This window comes from Carcharodon carcharias, chromosome 15, assembly GCF_017639515.1.
Source record: "Carcharodon carcharias isolate sCarCar2 chromosome 15, sCarCar2.pri, whole genome shotgun sequence".
NCBI lineage: Eukaryota > Metazoa > Chordata > Chondrichthyes > Lamniformes > Lamnidae > Carcharodon > Carcharodon carcharias.
The window spans coordinates 99310981-99326163 of record NC_054481.1 but is presented as its reverse complement, the minus strand read 5'-3'; the positions used below and the strand labels follow the sequence as shown (position 1 = coordinate 99326163).

At 43.9% G+C, this 15183-nt stretch overlaps 2 protein-coding genes across 2 annotated transcripts in view; one reads left to right on the top strand and one right to left on the bottom strand.

Annotated features, from left to right (window-relative positions):
• The first annotated feature begins 2771 nt into the window (after window positions 1-2771).
• ap5b1 (adaptor related protein complex 5 subunit beta 1) lies at window positions 2772-11882 on the top strand. The gene is made up of 3 exons (XM_041205735.1): window positions 2772-2911; window positions 7043-7201; window positions 8348-11882. The coding sequence occupies exons 2-3, from the start codon at window positions 7055-7057 to the stop codon at window positions 10979-10981; spliced, it is 2781 nt and encodes a 926-aa protein (XP_041061669.1). The 5' UTR covers window positions 2772-2911; window positions 7043-7054; the 3' UTR covers window positions 10982-11882.
• The window catches only part of c15h1orf50 (chromosome 15 C1orf50 homolog), an 86749-nt gene continuing 83226 nt past the window's right edge, over window positions 11661-15183 (bottom strand). The window contains exons 6-7 of the transcript XR_005945253.1: window positions 13007-13065; window positions 11661-11807 (exon numbers count right to left, since the gene is read on the bottom strand). The gene's annotated coding sequence lies outside the window, so the exon portion shown is untranslated. The remainder of the gene's footprint in view (window positions 11808-13006; window positions 13066-15183) is intronic.

Genomic DNA, 15183 nt, shown 5'->3' with positions numbered 1-15183 from the left:
GGTTTTCCAAACAGGACTTGAGTATGGATGCTATGTGAGGATGGGGCACAGCTGTGGTTCAAACCTCGCCAGTCAGTTTTCATTGTTCTCTCTGACGTCCCTGTAACCACTGGTACCCCGTTACACATGTGGTAACAACCTTCCATTATTGCACTCGTGGCCTTTCTTCATGTGCTGACGGAGACAGTGAATATTCATGGCTGAGGAGGGAAACCGCCACGACTGGCCCCAGCCAAATGTCTGGACATATTTTCACGCCGGGATCACTGGATAGAAAGCAGGAGCTGATACTCTGCCTGATTTTCCTCAAGCTCTGCTCAGGAATGTTAAGGCTAATAAACCACCCTCCTGCATTCTCAAAGAAGTCTCATGTTTGGAGTGGAAAAGTTACTGGCTTGCTCTTCCATGATTGGGATAAAGATTCTCAGTTAGTGCAGAGAGGAGAGAGGGCTGCTCAAAATATAACCCATGCTATACCTTCCAAATTATTGCCTCATATATTTCACCAGAAATTTGTTGTAGAATTTGAAACATCAAGGGCAGCAAGAAAAAAAATAATCTTGTCCACATTTAAACTGTAGTACTTATGTTAACAAGACACAGCTTGCCTCTTCTTCCAACGCAGCTTTTGTAATACCAACGATCAGTATTATAAAAAGCCATTGTCACTCAGTGTCAGCATTTAACCCATCTCTTTTGGAGCCAGTATGATTATTCTGGCCCAAAGGCAACACTCAGGAACAAAACCAAATGAGGTTCCTTGCAGCAGTGGGATAACTACTTTCCCAAAGAGCTTCAGAATTTTTTTTCATTCATTCAGGGGATGTGGGCTTCGCTGGCTGGGCCAGCATTTATTGTCCATTCCTAGTTGCCCTTGAGAAGGTGGTGGTAAGCTGCCTTCTTGAACCACTGCAGTCCATCTGGTGTAGGTACTCCACAGTGCTGTTAGGAAGAGAGTTCCAGGATTTTGACCCAGCGACAGTGAAAGAATGGCGATATATTTCCAAGTCAGGATGGTGAGTGGCTTAGAGGGGAACTTCCAGAGGGTGACGTGCCCATCCATCTGTGCCCTTGAATGAGATAATGGTCAGCAGGATAGATTTCAGGAAACTTAAGTTTGAAGACAGGGAGCTAGGTATAAAACACTGGTGAGGCCACAACTGGAATATTGTGTGCAGTTCTGGTCACCACATTACAGGGAAGGACGTAATAGCTCTGGAGAGAGTGCAGAGGAGGTTTACAAGAACGTTGCCAGGGTTAGAAAACTGTAGCTACGAGGAGAGATTGGATAGGTTGGAGTTATTTTCCTTAGAACAAAGAAGGCAGAGAAGTGACTTGATTGAGGTGTACAAAATTATGAGGGGAATAGATAGAGTGGACAGGATAAAATTGTTTCCCTTGGTGGAGAATTCTAGAACCAGGGGACATAGATTCAAGATAAGTGGCAGAAGGTGTAGGGGGGTATGAGGAAGAACTTCTTTACACAGACAGTAGTGGGTGTCTGGAATTCACTGCCCAAGTTGGTGGTAGAGGCAGAAAATAAACTCTTTTAAAAAGTACCTGGATCTGCACCTTAAGTGCTGTAAACTGCAGGGCTATGGGCCGGGTGCAGGATGGTGGGATTAGAAAGGGCACCTGGGTGCCCTCGGGCTGGCATGGACAAGATGGGCCGGATGTCCTCCCTCTGTGTTGTAACTTTTCTATGGTTCTATAGGTGGCAAATATTTAATCATGAGGGCTGCAGGAGTGAAAGGTGATGGGTTGGTGGAGAACAGGAAATGCAAGGGCTGAGGAATCTTGCACAAAATTTTCAAATAAGGCTGAAAGAAATTCTGGAAGTTGAGTGGGTCTCAAACCAAGATACATATTGTAAATAAAATCAAAGGTTTTAAATTCAATGCAGTGACAGATATTTATGAACTAGCAAGTTAGGGCTTCCAGCAATAATTGGGAGCATTATCAGATTTGGCTATATAGGGCTCCATGTCTCAGGAAGTGGTAATTACCCAATAAATTAATAATTGGAATGGCTTAACAGACCATTGTAGCCCTCGTTAACCATTGTTAAAAGTCAGACACATGGAAACAGTGAATTGTGTTTACAGAAAAATAGTGGCGAAGATTTCAAATCCTTTACCATTAAACTGGAGGTCTTGTGGCGCAATGGGTAGTGTCCCTACCTCTGAGCCAGGATTTAGTTTGAGTTCCACCCCAGGGCTTGATAGTCAATGAATGTGTGCTCGTAATGTGGCCAAACAGGTGGAGTATCACCTTGCAATTCCTTCCAACATGCCAATGGCAGGCAGTAAGAGCTGGAGAGATTCCTGGTCAGCCATGTGATGAAAAGAATGTGAAGCCTATACCATCACTATCCATATTAGCTCCAGACTAGAACATAAATGTAAAAGTGCATGTTGCCATAGCAACTTGGATTCCCTGAATGAATTATAAGACACTGCCAAAGTTAAACTCATGTGGGAAAAAATATTTTTTTATATATCCTTTCAATTTAAAAAAGTGACTGTCAGAGGAGACTTCTGGGCATTCCTTGTCATTTATGTCAAATAGCTGACTTCAATTTAATTTCAAAAAGTAAATCAATCTATTGGAGAAAAAGGTTAACTCTAAAACAAGGATCTTTCAACGTATGACAGGCTGCCTTTGATTTGTCAATGATGCTTCCGCCCATATCAAAGATGGCGCCACCCGACACAGCCGCAGTGCCCCGCAGAACATCACGTCCGGTCAGGCCACATGACGGCAGAGGATCATGTGATTCGGGCCTGAACAGAGGGGCGTTCCCGAGACGGTGAGGAGAAGCCGCGGGGCTGCGTTTGAGTAGAAGCTCCATAGGGACTGCGATTGGGCGGCTGGATAAGCGGGGCTTTACCCCGGGCGGGGTTTGATTGAGGTAGGGACAGTTTTCTCCTTCCTCCCGCCCGCCTAGCCCCCTGAAGGCTCTGGACTGGGTTACAGATATCAGCTTGGCTCAGTCAGTCAGCCTGCCTGAGGCAGGAGGCTGTGAGTCCAGCACAGGAGCCCAGCATCCAGGCTGGTGCTTCCAGTGCACTGCTGACGGAGTGCTGTACTGTCGGGGGTGAGACTTTAACAGAGTCCCCCCTCCCCTCCCATCTGCTTGTTTAGCTTGTCAAAGACCAGAGGGCACAGTTTTGAGGGAATTGGCAAAGGAAGCAGTATCAGGAAAAGCATTTTCACGCGGTGAGTGGTTGGGATCTGGAATGCACCGCCTGAGAATGTGGCGGAGGCAGTGTGGCTCTCAAAAGGGAATCAGATTATTATCTGAAAAGGAAGAATGTGCAGGGCTATGGGAAAAAAATGCAGAGGAAAGGCATCAGAGGGCCAGCACACACATGGGCTGAATGATCTCCTGTACTATAACCATTCTACGATAATAAGATCCACTTTGCTATCTGATGAGGTTCTGGTGTCCTGGTCAATATTTCCTCATCAACCAAAGACCACTTCACTGGCCATTTAACTGGTTTGCTGTTGTGGTGCCTTGCTGTTTCCTGGTTGTAACATTTGCCAACATAACTGAGTGCACTTTCATGAAAAGTAATTAATGGAATATCAAGTGTTTTGGGGTTTCCCAATTTTGAGAAAGACACTGTGTAAATGCAGGTCTTTCTTTGCCTTACCCTTGTGGGCATTATTCATGTGTGAGCCTAGGTAGCGAGTGTCTGTAAATCTGATGTCATCCTTGCTTAATGATTCTTCCATAAGTTGTTTTGTTTTGAATGTTGTTGTTTCTAATTTATAATATACCCTCTAAGGGGGAGATGGTGGTGAAGTAGTCATGTCCTTAGATTAGTAATGCAGAGCCTCAGGCGAACACTCTTAGAACAAGGGTTCAAATCCCACCACAACAACTGCTTGAATTTAAATTCAATTAATAAATCTAGAATTATAAAGCTAGCTTCAGTAATGGTGACCTTGAAACCATCATCAATTGTTGTAAAAACCCACCTAGGGAAGGGGATTTGACATCCTTACCTGACCTGGCCCAAACATTACTCCAGACAGTAATATGGTTAACTCTTAACTGCCCTCTAGCAAGTCATTCAGTTTAAGGGCAATTAGGGATGGGCAACAAATACTGGCCTTGCCAGTGACGCCCACATCACATAAAAGAAATTTTTAAAAAATACCTTAAAAATTCTTGAGTTATGTGTTTTCCCAATTGACACAAAAGGGGTTCCTGGGGCTCATACTGAGAGGAAAGCACATGAGGAAATACAAATGTGGTGCTGACTTTGCTGGTTTTCTTTCAGTTTGATTGGGCAACAGTAATTGCACGATGTCTTTACTATTTTTTCCTCTGTCCATTGTGTCACCTACACTCCTCCCTCCTGAAGATGTTGACATGGTGGTGAATGCTGACAGGCTGCCCATCTTCAAATGATGTCGCAGCCTAGCTAGATCTCATGTGTATCTGATTGTAGCTGCCCTTACCACCAAACTGGCTGAGAGCAACTAACTGCACAGGCCAGTCAAACCAATGACCTCCTTGATCTACCTTGCCAAGTGCTATAGTGGGCAATGCATTTACCAACAAAGGTATGAGTGGAGCCCACCCTGTCAGTTTTCACTACTGCATTACATAGGATTCAGCACAGAGACATTTGCTCTGCTGTGCTTGTGTTGGCTATTTGAAAGAACTATCCAGTCCATCCAACTCCCCTGTTCTTTTGCCATAGCCCAGCAAGTGTTTCCTTTTCAATTATTTATCCAGTTCCCTTTTGAAGCACATAGTCTGGCTTTACTTGATTATATATAAATTGGACTGTTGGAGTTGCTGGATTTTTCACAGACAAATTGCAACATTGGAGTCTAAATATCACAAAGTTTAAGGTAGTGAAGTGGGCAAATATTTCAATAAATGTGTATTTTCTTTCTTTATTTTATGGGACATGAGTGTCGCTGGCCAGGCCAGCATTTGTTGCCCGTCCCTAATTGCCCTTGAACTGAGTGACTTGTAAGGCCATTTCAGAGGACAGTTAAGAGTCAGCCACATTGCTGTGGGTCTGGAATCCCCGTTGGGGAGGATGACAGATTTCCTTCCCTGAAGGACATTAGTGAACCAGTTGGGTTTTTACAATTGATAGTTTCATGGTCACAGTTACTGAGACGAACTTTCAATTCCAGACCTTATGAATTGAATTTAAATGCCACTATCTGCTGCAGTGGGATTTGAACCTGTGCCCGGTGGGCATATACATATATGTAGATACACACATATACGTAGATATATACACACACACACAATGAACTTTTGGTCACCTACCCTAAAATTACCACATACAGCTTTTGTCAGATTTTGCTTTTTAATGCTCCTTTGAAGCTCCTTGGGTGTGAAGGTGCAATATAATTATGTTATTTGCTTTTCTACCAGAATTGTTAATAACAAGAATTGTGCCCCACCTCAACCCCCAATTTTGATATCATAGTATTTATATACAGGATTCCCGTAGTATTTTCCTTGCAGGAATGTCCGTGCAGTCGGTCACCACACAGAGTACACTAACCTAGCAACCAGGCAACTCTGCCCTATTTGCACCCGTATTTTCTATTTAATTGTTTGAAAGTCTTGGGCTTAGAGGTTTGGCGAGGACTGTTCTTAGCACTGTTGCTTCAATGGTGGATAAATCCTAAATCAGAATCTCTTGATACCAGCAATTTCAGATATATGTAAAATAACAGGAACAGGAAGCACAAGCTAAGGCTCCTTGTGGTATGTAAAGACCATTTGTTTTGACACCCCTAGTGTAGGTCAATAAACCTGGAGATTATAACCCCAATTTATATTCTCTATCACTCCGACATCAGCTGGTGCTTGCTTTGCTTCTGTTTTAATTTGATTCAGTTGCAGCAGCCTCGTGAGTATTAAAAAGAGCTTGTGTTCATGGATATAACTCTTAAGTTGGCAATTGTTAAACACTTGGGATGTGTGTTCCTCAGACTGGCTCGATGTGCAATGAACAGAAAATGCTGGAAATGCAGAGGCAGTTCAATCATCATGTGAAAGTGAGAGGAAAAGGTTTAGCCTAATGGGTGGGAACCCTTCGAGCCAGCTGACTTAGCTATATTCTGTGCAATACAGAACACAAGCCAACTTGTACTTGAACATGACATTCTCAAACAATCTGTTTGTCCTCGTCCTTTAGAAGGAACCCTCAGTGCTTCACTTTTGGAACTGGACAGTGAATATTTTCCGAGGCAAACTGGTTCTGCGAGGGCCGGTTTATCAGGGGGGAAATGATTAAACTCAACGTCACGCTTAAAGCCCCTTGTGAATTTCAATATTTAAACAGTGTAGTGTAATTTACTGCCCAACTACCATTGTTTTTCTGATCAATGATAAATTGCCTCCAACAACAAATTACTTACCCTAAGTTTCAGCAATGGGATGGTATTCAATCTGCCATCTTTGAACTATACCTTAACCCTCTGACCCCAGTTCGTTCTCAGCCAATCTGGCCCCGGAAGTCCAAGCAATCTAGTACCTATTTCTACTTACCTGCTGGCTTGTCTGTTTGAATTTTGTGGACCTGTGCTGAGCTTCAGTGCTGCTGCCCCTTTTGTAGATAAATTCTAAATCAAAACGCCTAGATCTGTTTCTATCAGCAGCCGGAAATATATGCAACATACTGGAAACAGACATTTCCACTTTACATTTGACACCCCTTTGCCCTTCCATGGCTCCAGAATGTGCAAGTATGTGGCCCATAACGATCAAACTAGTTCAGGTCTGTTCAAGAGTATGGTCGTCTTTGCGGGCGTGTGGTTAGGAAGTGAGCATTATTCCATGATCATGTACTGAGAAGGAGTGATGCCACATACATAACCAAGCCTTGATAGCACTGGGTAATAATCTCAATGCCATGGAAATGTCAAGAAGGACCTAGGGTAGTAATGAATGGTATCACTTCTTTACAGCCCAGTTGACCATCTGAGGTAAAGTGGGTGGGGTGGGGGAGAACAAAAAGCATGTGTTCACTTTGTAACTTATTCTCTCCTGCAGTGATCCAGGGCCATGGCAGTGTCTAATTACGAATGGTCCCAGAAGGGAGCAGCATTTCATGCCAATCCAGCACGTTTTCTTGCAAGTACAACAACTGAGAACTTCGTATGTGATCTTCTGAGGATCCTGACAGATGAAAAGACCGGTGAAAACATAAAGGTGCTCCACCACCCTGTCTTATACCTTTTGTGTGCCAGTTGAGTGAAGGCTTCACTATATCAAGTGCACGTTGATTGGTTTCAAGTCCAGCACTCTGTTCATGCTTTAATTTCCCTCTCCTAAAGTTGCAGATTCATTTTTTATTATAAACACAGGTTGCCATCTGATACCTCACCCAAGTGGCCGCTTGTCATGTTTCAGCACAGGGATTGAATGTCAACAGACTGTTGGACCCTATAGCTGAACCCAGTCATGGCATCACCCAGTGTATACCGTTTGTCTACTTTGCAGCTAGGTAGCAATTGCAGGAAAGACGTGAGGAACTGAGGTTAACTCTACTGCCTGTTTATTGCCCTAACTGATGCCAATTTATTCAGCACAGGCCTGGCATTGAACCTGGGACATGCCTGGTGTATACAATCTTCCAGCAGCGCTGTACAGTTAATTACTGAGCTGTCAGGGAGATATTAGTTCATTCATGACTTTTTGCTGTAAAACAAAGCGTTTCCAGTTAACAGTGGAAACTTTGCTGTCTGCCAGAGATCAGGTTCTCTCTGAGATGCAATCGTTGTTGGTTTACAGAGGCCGCTTGATCTGAATCCAAGATAACTAGAGTTCAGTGATAAAACACTTCAGATCATACTGGATAGTATCATTGCCATCAATGTGATATCCTACAGGGATATTTTGTAGTCATGTAGTGACCTTCCACCTATTCCTTACAAGGATTTTAACCCAAGCTGCTAATCACTAGATTTATTGCCTGTTCTGCCTAAGCCTCTAATATATTGCCTTACACGTGCTTCCTGTATCCTCAATGTGTTGAAATCGAGTCTCAGCACACTGTTTCCTGTAGTAACTCATTCAGCCCCGAAACCTAATAATGCTGTCAGCATCTGGCCCTCCCTAGAATCCTTTCAGAACCCAAATTTGGCATCATCTAATCACTAACTCTTGAGTTAGCTCGCTTCTGTTCTGTTAACCTCATCCTAGGTTGCGGCCTGTCTCTTAGGTCTTGGTCTTTCAATTATAAAATAAGAAATTTTGGATGAAAATTTGGCAGAATTTTAAAATGATTGGTGTGCATTGATGGAAAAATATGAGCTTATGGTTTCTAAAATTCTCTTATCTGTATTTGTACTTCAGGTGCAGATTCTAGGGATTATTCAGGAGTTTCCAACATGGCTGTTCACCAACTCTCAGGCAGCAGAACAGGCAGCAGAGTCAATCTTCAGCATCTACTCGCAGCTGCCCTTTGTACCCAAGTCAGTAAATCTGAAATGTCATCTGCTACTTTCAGTGACCACCATAGTAATAGCCACTGATCGTCTGATCGGCAATGAGAAAATATTGAACAACTTGATGAGACAACTGCTTGATGCAGTGCGTGATACCAACGATCGCAAATATGGTGGGAATTTTAGGCCTCTCCGGGCTGTAGCTTGCGACTGTCTCCGAGAGTTTGAAACATGCTACCCAGGACTCCTGTCGAGAAAACTGGAACTTCTACGTACCCTCCAGCAAAAGGAGGTCACTCCTCTGCACCAGGCCTACACGTTGCTGTACAGCCAAGTGTTGAAAAATGCAATTCGCATGCTCTCTCAGTCAAGCAATGTGTCAGATAGTGCCATCCGTGAGATGTTGACAAGGAACGAGGAGATCAAATGGAAGTTAATGGCAAAACAGCAGGATTTATCGGCTGTCACCATAACAACCGACCTTTCTTCACTCCCATCTACCGTCGAAACAAAGGAGTTGAAGTCTTCTGTGACATTGCTGCTGGAGGAGTCCTTCTTTCTTACTCCAGTATCTCAAGCTGCTTTGCTTCGCGAGTTGATCCAGGTGGTCCTTATGGTACGCTCGCTTCCTCCGGCCATTTTCAGATCTCAGTTACTGCGTCTGTTTGGGACAATGGATATATCCTTGCTGCACACCATGCTGCACATGAAGGCAACCTTCACTGATAGTCTTTTCACGGTTGAGGATGAGAACTTTCTTTTGAAGCGTCTTGTCTGCATGGCCCATTACCCACTGCTCAGCAATCCCCTCAAACTTTTCTACATGGACTGCCTACTTCACTTCCCTGAAAACCGCCCCATTAACTCTAACCTGGAAGAGAGTCTTCCAGTTTTGTTCACCCCGAAGATGGCGTCTTGCCTTTTCCCCACACTATTTAATGACAGCAGTACAATGCTGTCTCGTCTCAACCTGGTGAGTCTCGTGTGCCTCGAGAACGCTGAGGAGGAAAGAGGGCTTGCTGAGATCTTTGACTATCTCGTGTCTTTATACAAACTGGTGAATGTCAATGGAAGCCGAGAACGTACCGTGAGATTTTTCCGTGCTGTGTATATATTTGTGAGTTACTTCCATGCCAATGAAATGTATATGGCAGAGTTGACCCAGTATATGGTCAAACTGTACCAGAGGCATTGCACCTTAGCTCCATACATGATTAATCTCATTAATAGCACCCAAAACCTTTTAGAAGACTCAAAATGGCCCGTTTCACTAGCAGAGGCTTTGCGGAAGCTGATCGTTGAGCTTCCATCAAAGCAGTTGTCCCCTCAAAAACTCATGTGGCACCTCAAGGTGCTCGCAAGAGTGGCCAAAGAAGCTACGATATTGCAGAAGGCGACAATTCAGTTTTTGATGCACATCGTTCGAGCTACTGACTTGTGTGGGTTGGGTGACTGGCGAATGGGTAATGCACTCCTGTCCGTATGCCAGAGCGTTCTGCATTACCAGAACCTGGAACCCATTTTCAGCGACCTTGCGGATCTCCTGCAGCACGTCCACCTCCAGTTCCAAGATATTGACATTCGGGATCATGCTCATTTCTATTACGCACTGCTCACCTGCCTCTCCCATGAGAAGCTAGCTGGAATTGTAGCAGTGGGGACAGGAAACTGTAGTCGGGCAAAGGCGCGATCACTCTCGTCCCTAATGTCTGAGAGTGCAGGTCACTCGATCTCCGTTCTTCCAATCAAGCATCCGATACTAAAGCTCATTCCTATTCCAGAGGAAAATTCTCCCAACCTCAATCCTACTGGAGACACCAGCGAAAAGGATTTTGAAGAAGACTACTTGGAGAAATACTTGGATCAGTTCCATAATGCTGGATTTGCTTCTACAATTGTGATGAAATTCCATTTGACTTTTGCAGAGAAAGTTGATCCTGAGAATCACAGTGTCTACACCATACACTTACACTTTGACCTGAGGAACACTCATTATGAGCCACTGAGTGATCTCTATGTACCATGCCTCTTCTTCAATGGAGAGCCTTATGTTTTCACTCTGCCCTTCAAGCCCCGTCTACCTTTCCCCACCACTTTATACACGCACGCCATCTTTACCAGGGAGGATGGCAGCACGTGTTGCACTCAGCTCGAGCCCGTCGATGTTGGTTTCTCCCGTTTGTTCCTGACCCTTCCTGTTCCAACATATTGGCCATCGAAAATCAAGGCCAGCCTCTTTAACCAATTGTGGACATCCTTGGTGCAGACTGAATCCAGCCAGTCTGTTCTTAGTCGCTTCTGCTTTAAGACAGCTCAAAGACCTCTGAGTGAACTCGTAAACTTGCATTTTCAAAAATATGTAGTTTCACAGCAATCTGACCCAGAGTCTTACAAAATCCTCCTGTTTCTGCCCCCTCAAATCAATATTTTGTTCAGTGTGGAGCAGTTGGACAATATGGTGAAGGTTGACATTGTTACTGATAACTGGAAGCTTTTACCATTCATTAATTCTTACCTAATTGACATAACATCTGAGAAATAGGACCCATGGCTGCTGCAAAGCTGGCCGTCTGATCCACAGTGCAGCCAGGGAATCTGATAAACTATTTCTTTTTAGTGCCATTTTGAATACAAACTTCCCTATTCAAAGTACAAAATTGTCTTTCTTCTGGGATGTCTGCCACAAGTCATTGTGAGTGCAGCATTTTGAGACACTTATGCAGGACGAAGGCAATTCTGTTTTGCTTCATACAGGTGAACATGCTTAAAGATCTAGAACTAAAGAGAACAAGTCTAAATACAGGGAACCTCGATGCTTAGACCAGAATATTCCTAGTTCAATGCCCTGTCTGGGCTGAGTTAATCCATCTAAACTTGGGCCATTCTAGAAGTGTTATAAGAAGCAGCCTTAGCCTAAGTAATGTCAAATTGACCATGTTTCTGCTTGGTTATCCCTATGCAGTGTCACCCACCTGAAGATTTAGAGATATAAACACAGGACAGGATCCTGGTTGGCAGTGATGCCTTTCACAGTTGGATAGTCTGCTGGTGCTTCCTGTCCCAATCTACACATGAAATAGCACCAGTTGGGTAAAGTACAGAAGGGCATTGGTGCCTGTGGGAGTGACCAATAGGAAGGAGGTGATACCTTCAGGACAGGAGGGAGCAACTGGGATGGGGAAAATAAGTTGCTGAAATGAGTTGATCAGTGTTTGATTGTCAACGTTTGCAGTTTTCTTTTTTAATTCACCTGATTTGATTGGGCGTACATGTGGGAAACAAATTATTTTTATAACTGGCTCAGTATTTCCCTGATGTCCGAACAGTTGTATTTTCTTCGACCTTTCGTCCCATTTCTGTATCGTGTTCTGATGGGAGACAAATGCTGTTCTGAGAAGGTGGCGGTAAAACATATATAAACCAAGAGTTCAGAGTGCACAAAACTTAGAGGTTAACGATTCATTGCAAGGATGATGTCCACCCCCACCACCCCCACACACACAAACACACCTCTTTCTCCTATTCCAAGACAGCCAAACTGGAGAGGTGGCTAACTCGCAGCCCTAGGCGTGAAATACTGTAGCCTTCCCTGCTGTAACTATGCCTTGTTTGCATCTCACTCTGGGCATCTCTCCGAGTGGCTGTCTGAGTGCCCTAACGCAGCAAGGACTGGAAATCAAATCTGTCTCTACCTTTCCCAGGGTAAACTTTGGGTACTTGGGAACACAGCTGTGAGAGGGGCGAAACCAGTACAGCATGAAGTTCCCGCTGTGACCTTACTGAAAAATAAAACAATCCTTTCAATTTATAGCTGTAGGAAGTCTGAGCTAAGGTTTGGAATTGCTCCTTGGACCTCCCTGCCCCTCTCTTCTTCTGTAAGATGTTCACTAAACCTACCTCTGACCAAGCTTTTGGTCATTTGTCCTAATATTGTCTTTGGTTCACTATCAAATTTTGTCTGATCACATTGCTGCTGTGAAACACCTTGGGCTGATTTACTGCTTAAAATGCACTGTATAAATGTGCCATTGTCATCCAGACTGAAGTTGGTGTCAACCATGACCTTCAGCTGACTTACAGAATCGAGGAGTAGGTCAGACATTCCTAATAATTTTCAATCACTATCAAAACCTTTAAGATGCCTGGCAACAAAGCCTAGGCGCATGATTGTTGGGTGAGGTGAGAATTGGGCCTGGATGTGATGCCCTTTATAGCTGAATAGCCTACTAATATTTGCTGTCTGGATGTACAGATAAGATTTGAGGGAGCTTTTAAAAGGGTAGCCTCCATTGAACCATTCCCTGACAGGAGGGGAGAATATTGGAAGGACAAATTATGTAATATGGTATTGTTAGATCTGATTCCTCCGATGTTTGATGGGGCGTGTGGAGTTGGGGTGGGGGGTGGATGGTGTAATGGTGTTGGATGATCTTATCGAGGTGTTTAAAATGTTAGTCATTTGATAGGGTAGACAAAGAGAAACTGCTTCTTCTGATGGGGTAGAATTGAAACCAACTTGTGTCATTTTGTGTTGCTGTGTATCTTGGAGCCGCTATCGACGGCTTACCTTGCTGTTGGGCATCAACCGGCTTGAAGTTCTATCCTGTTCCTCCTTGTTCTCTTGAGCTTAATGTGAAAAGGCAAAGGAATCTTATTAGGAAGTGCAGCAATCCTGGCATCCTTAGAGCCAGTGAAACAATGGTTTCTGGTGAAGTAGCTGGTTCTGCTGAGAGTAACAATTCCACAGTTTCCTTTCCCAGGTCGTGCTGCAGTTTTCTGGCTTTTACTCTGAAACAGCTCAAAATGGCACAGCTGAAACAAGACTTTTGTGTACTCCATCAGTTATTAGGTGGCTCCAGACAAAGAAAACTAATCTAATGCCAAATTAGGGGCAGCTCTGGGCAATGGGGACAGGCCTATTAGAAATCACACCAAAACTGCCCGGCCTCACTTCAAGAGGCAAAGGGCATCTTCATCGTGCCAATAGTCTAGGCTGAGTTAAACCAGGCTCTAGGACTGAAGTCAGAGTCACAACAACCAGTGTCTGCGCAAAGGAGCACTTGGACAAATAACCCTATTCAAAAAGGGTTAAAAGACAAACCCAAAATGATACACACTGGATTCAATTTGTCACACAATCAGGTCAAGCTAAATAAATACCATACGAACATATGAATTGGGAGCAGAAGTAGACCAATTCAATCCGGACTAATATTGCAAATGGTGTGCCTGCTACCAGAAAACTTTCTTAATATTCAATTTTTAAAAATTATTCAATATTCTCGTCCACCACTAATCCCCCGGACTCCAAAGGGACAGACACACACTAAGATATTGGCCAGCAGTGTTGCTTGCGCTCTATCTCACCAAAGCATCCACACTTCATGTGACCCAGGGCAATAATTATTGTGATATGTAGCCATTTTGGAACCAATCTCACCTCACCTTCCCACTTTGCCTGATAAGGTAGCCACTGGACAATCTACCAGTGCACGTTTGGCCTTTGCCAGGGGACGGTGGTTACTAGGAACTTCTCACAAGGGAAAGTAGCATACTCATCATTAGATGAATAAGTGCGTTACAACTATCTTCTTGAAAATAATGTCCACTCTAGCTTATTGCATGATGTCTACACACACTTTCCAGCAGGAGTCCATGGACAGCAGTCAAAATTGGTTCCCTTCGCCCAGAATTATTGTGAAGTTAATAGCAACACCCCATACAACATCTTGGGAGGGCAGAACAAAGCTGTGATTGAACCTGGGCCTTTCCTGTTTGGCTTGGCTGAGCACCACAAGTGAGACACTGGCGGAATTCCACTGGTATCTGTGATATGAGGAATGCTCTCGTAGGAAGCACATGGCAGCTATCCAGCAATGCACCAGTATATCTCTTATAATGCAGACTGAACAAAAGTGTGGGGTAATTTGCCAGTTGTGGCATGAAACCATCAGGATGAATCAATTTTGTTTTGCATTGTAGCTGTCAGATCAATTTATCGGCCTCTGTTAAACCAACGTTGATAGGCCTATTTTATCGTGAAGCTTCCAATCTGATGCAACAACCAGCATCGCCACTGCTGGCCTTCGAAACATACTGTGCCAAGTCACCATACTTGCCTCATAACATGAAGTTACATCATGGCACGGCAAATAGGATGACGTGGAATACCTCAGGCATGAGTCCCTGGGTCTGTAATGCCATTTTTAAAAATTGAGTAACTGTACCTAATGACATTTGCCTTCTCTCTTGTATGTCCATTAGTGACTATCAGAGATTCATCGAATGGTTCCAGTACAGGAAGATGCCATTCGGTCCATCGCGTCTGTGTTTGCCCTGTGACTAGCAATTTAGCTAGTCCTACTCTCCCCCCCCCGCCCTTTCCCTGTAACCCTGCAATTTTTTTTATCTTCAGGTACCTTATCCAATTTCTTTTTGAAAGCCCCAATTGAACCTGCCTCCACTGCACTCTCAGGCAGTGTATTCCAGATCGGTGTACCAAAAAAAAATGATTCCTCATGTCACCTTTGGTTCTTATGCCAATCACGTTAAATCCTTGTCCTCTGGCTCTCAATCTCTCTGATGAAGGGAAGGGTTTCTATCTACTCTGTCTAGACTCCTCATGACTTTGAACATCTCTATCAAATCTCCTCTCAACCTTTTCTTTAAGAACAACACCAATTTTTCCAATCTATGTAACTGAAGTCCCCCATCCCTGAAACCATGCGTTTGAATTGTTTTACA

What these genes read in the sequence shown, in the direction of transcription:
- ap5b1 (XM_041205735.1), top strand. Translation starts at nt 7,055, where the DNA reads ATGGCAGTGTCTAATTACGAATGGTCCCAGAAGGGAGCAGCATTTCAT. An exon ending in AGACCGGTGAAAACATAAAG is followed by an intron (nt 7,202 to 8,347) that starts GTGCTCCACCAC and finishes TTTGTACTTCAG; the next exon opens with GTGCAGATTCTAGGGATTAT.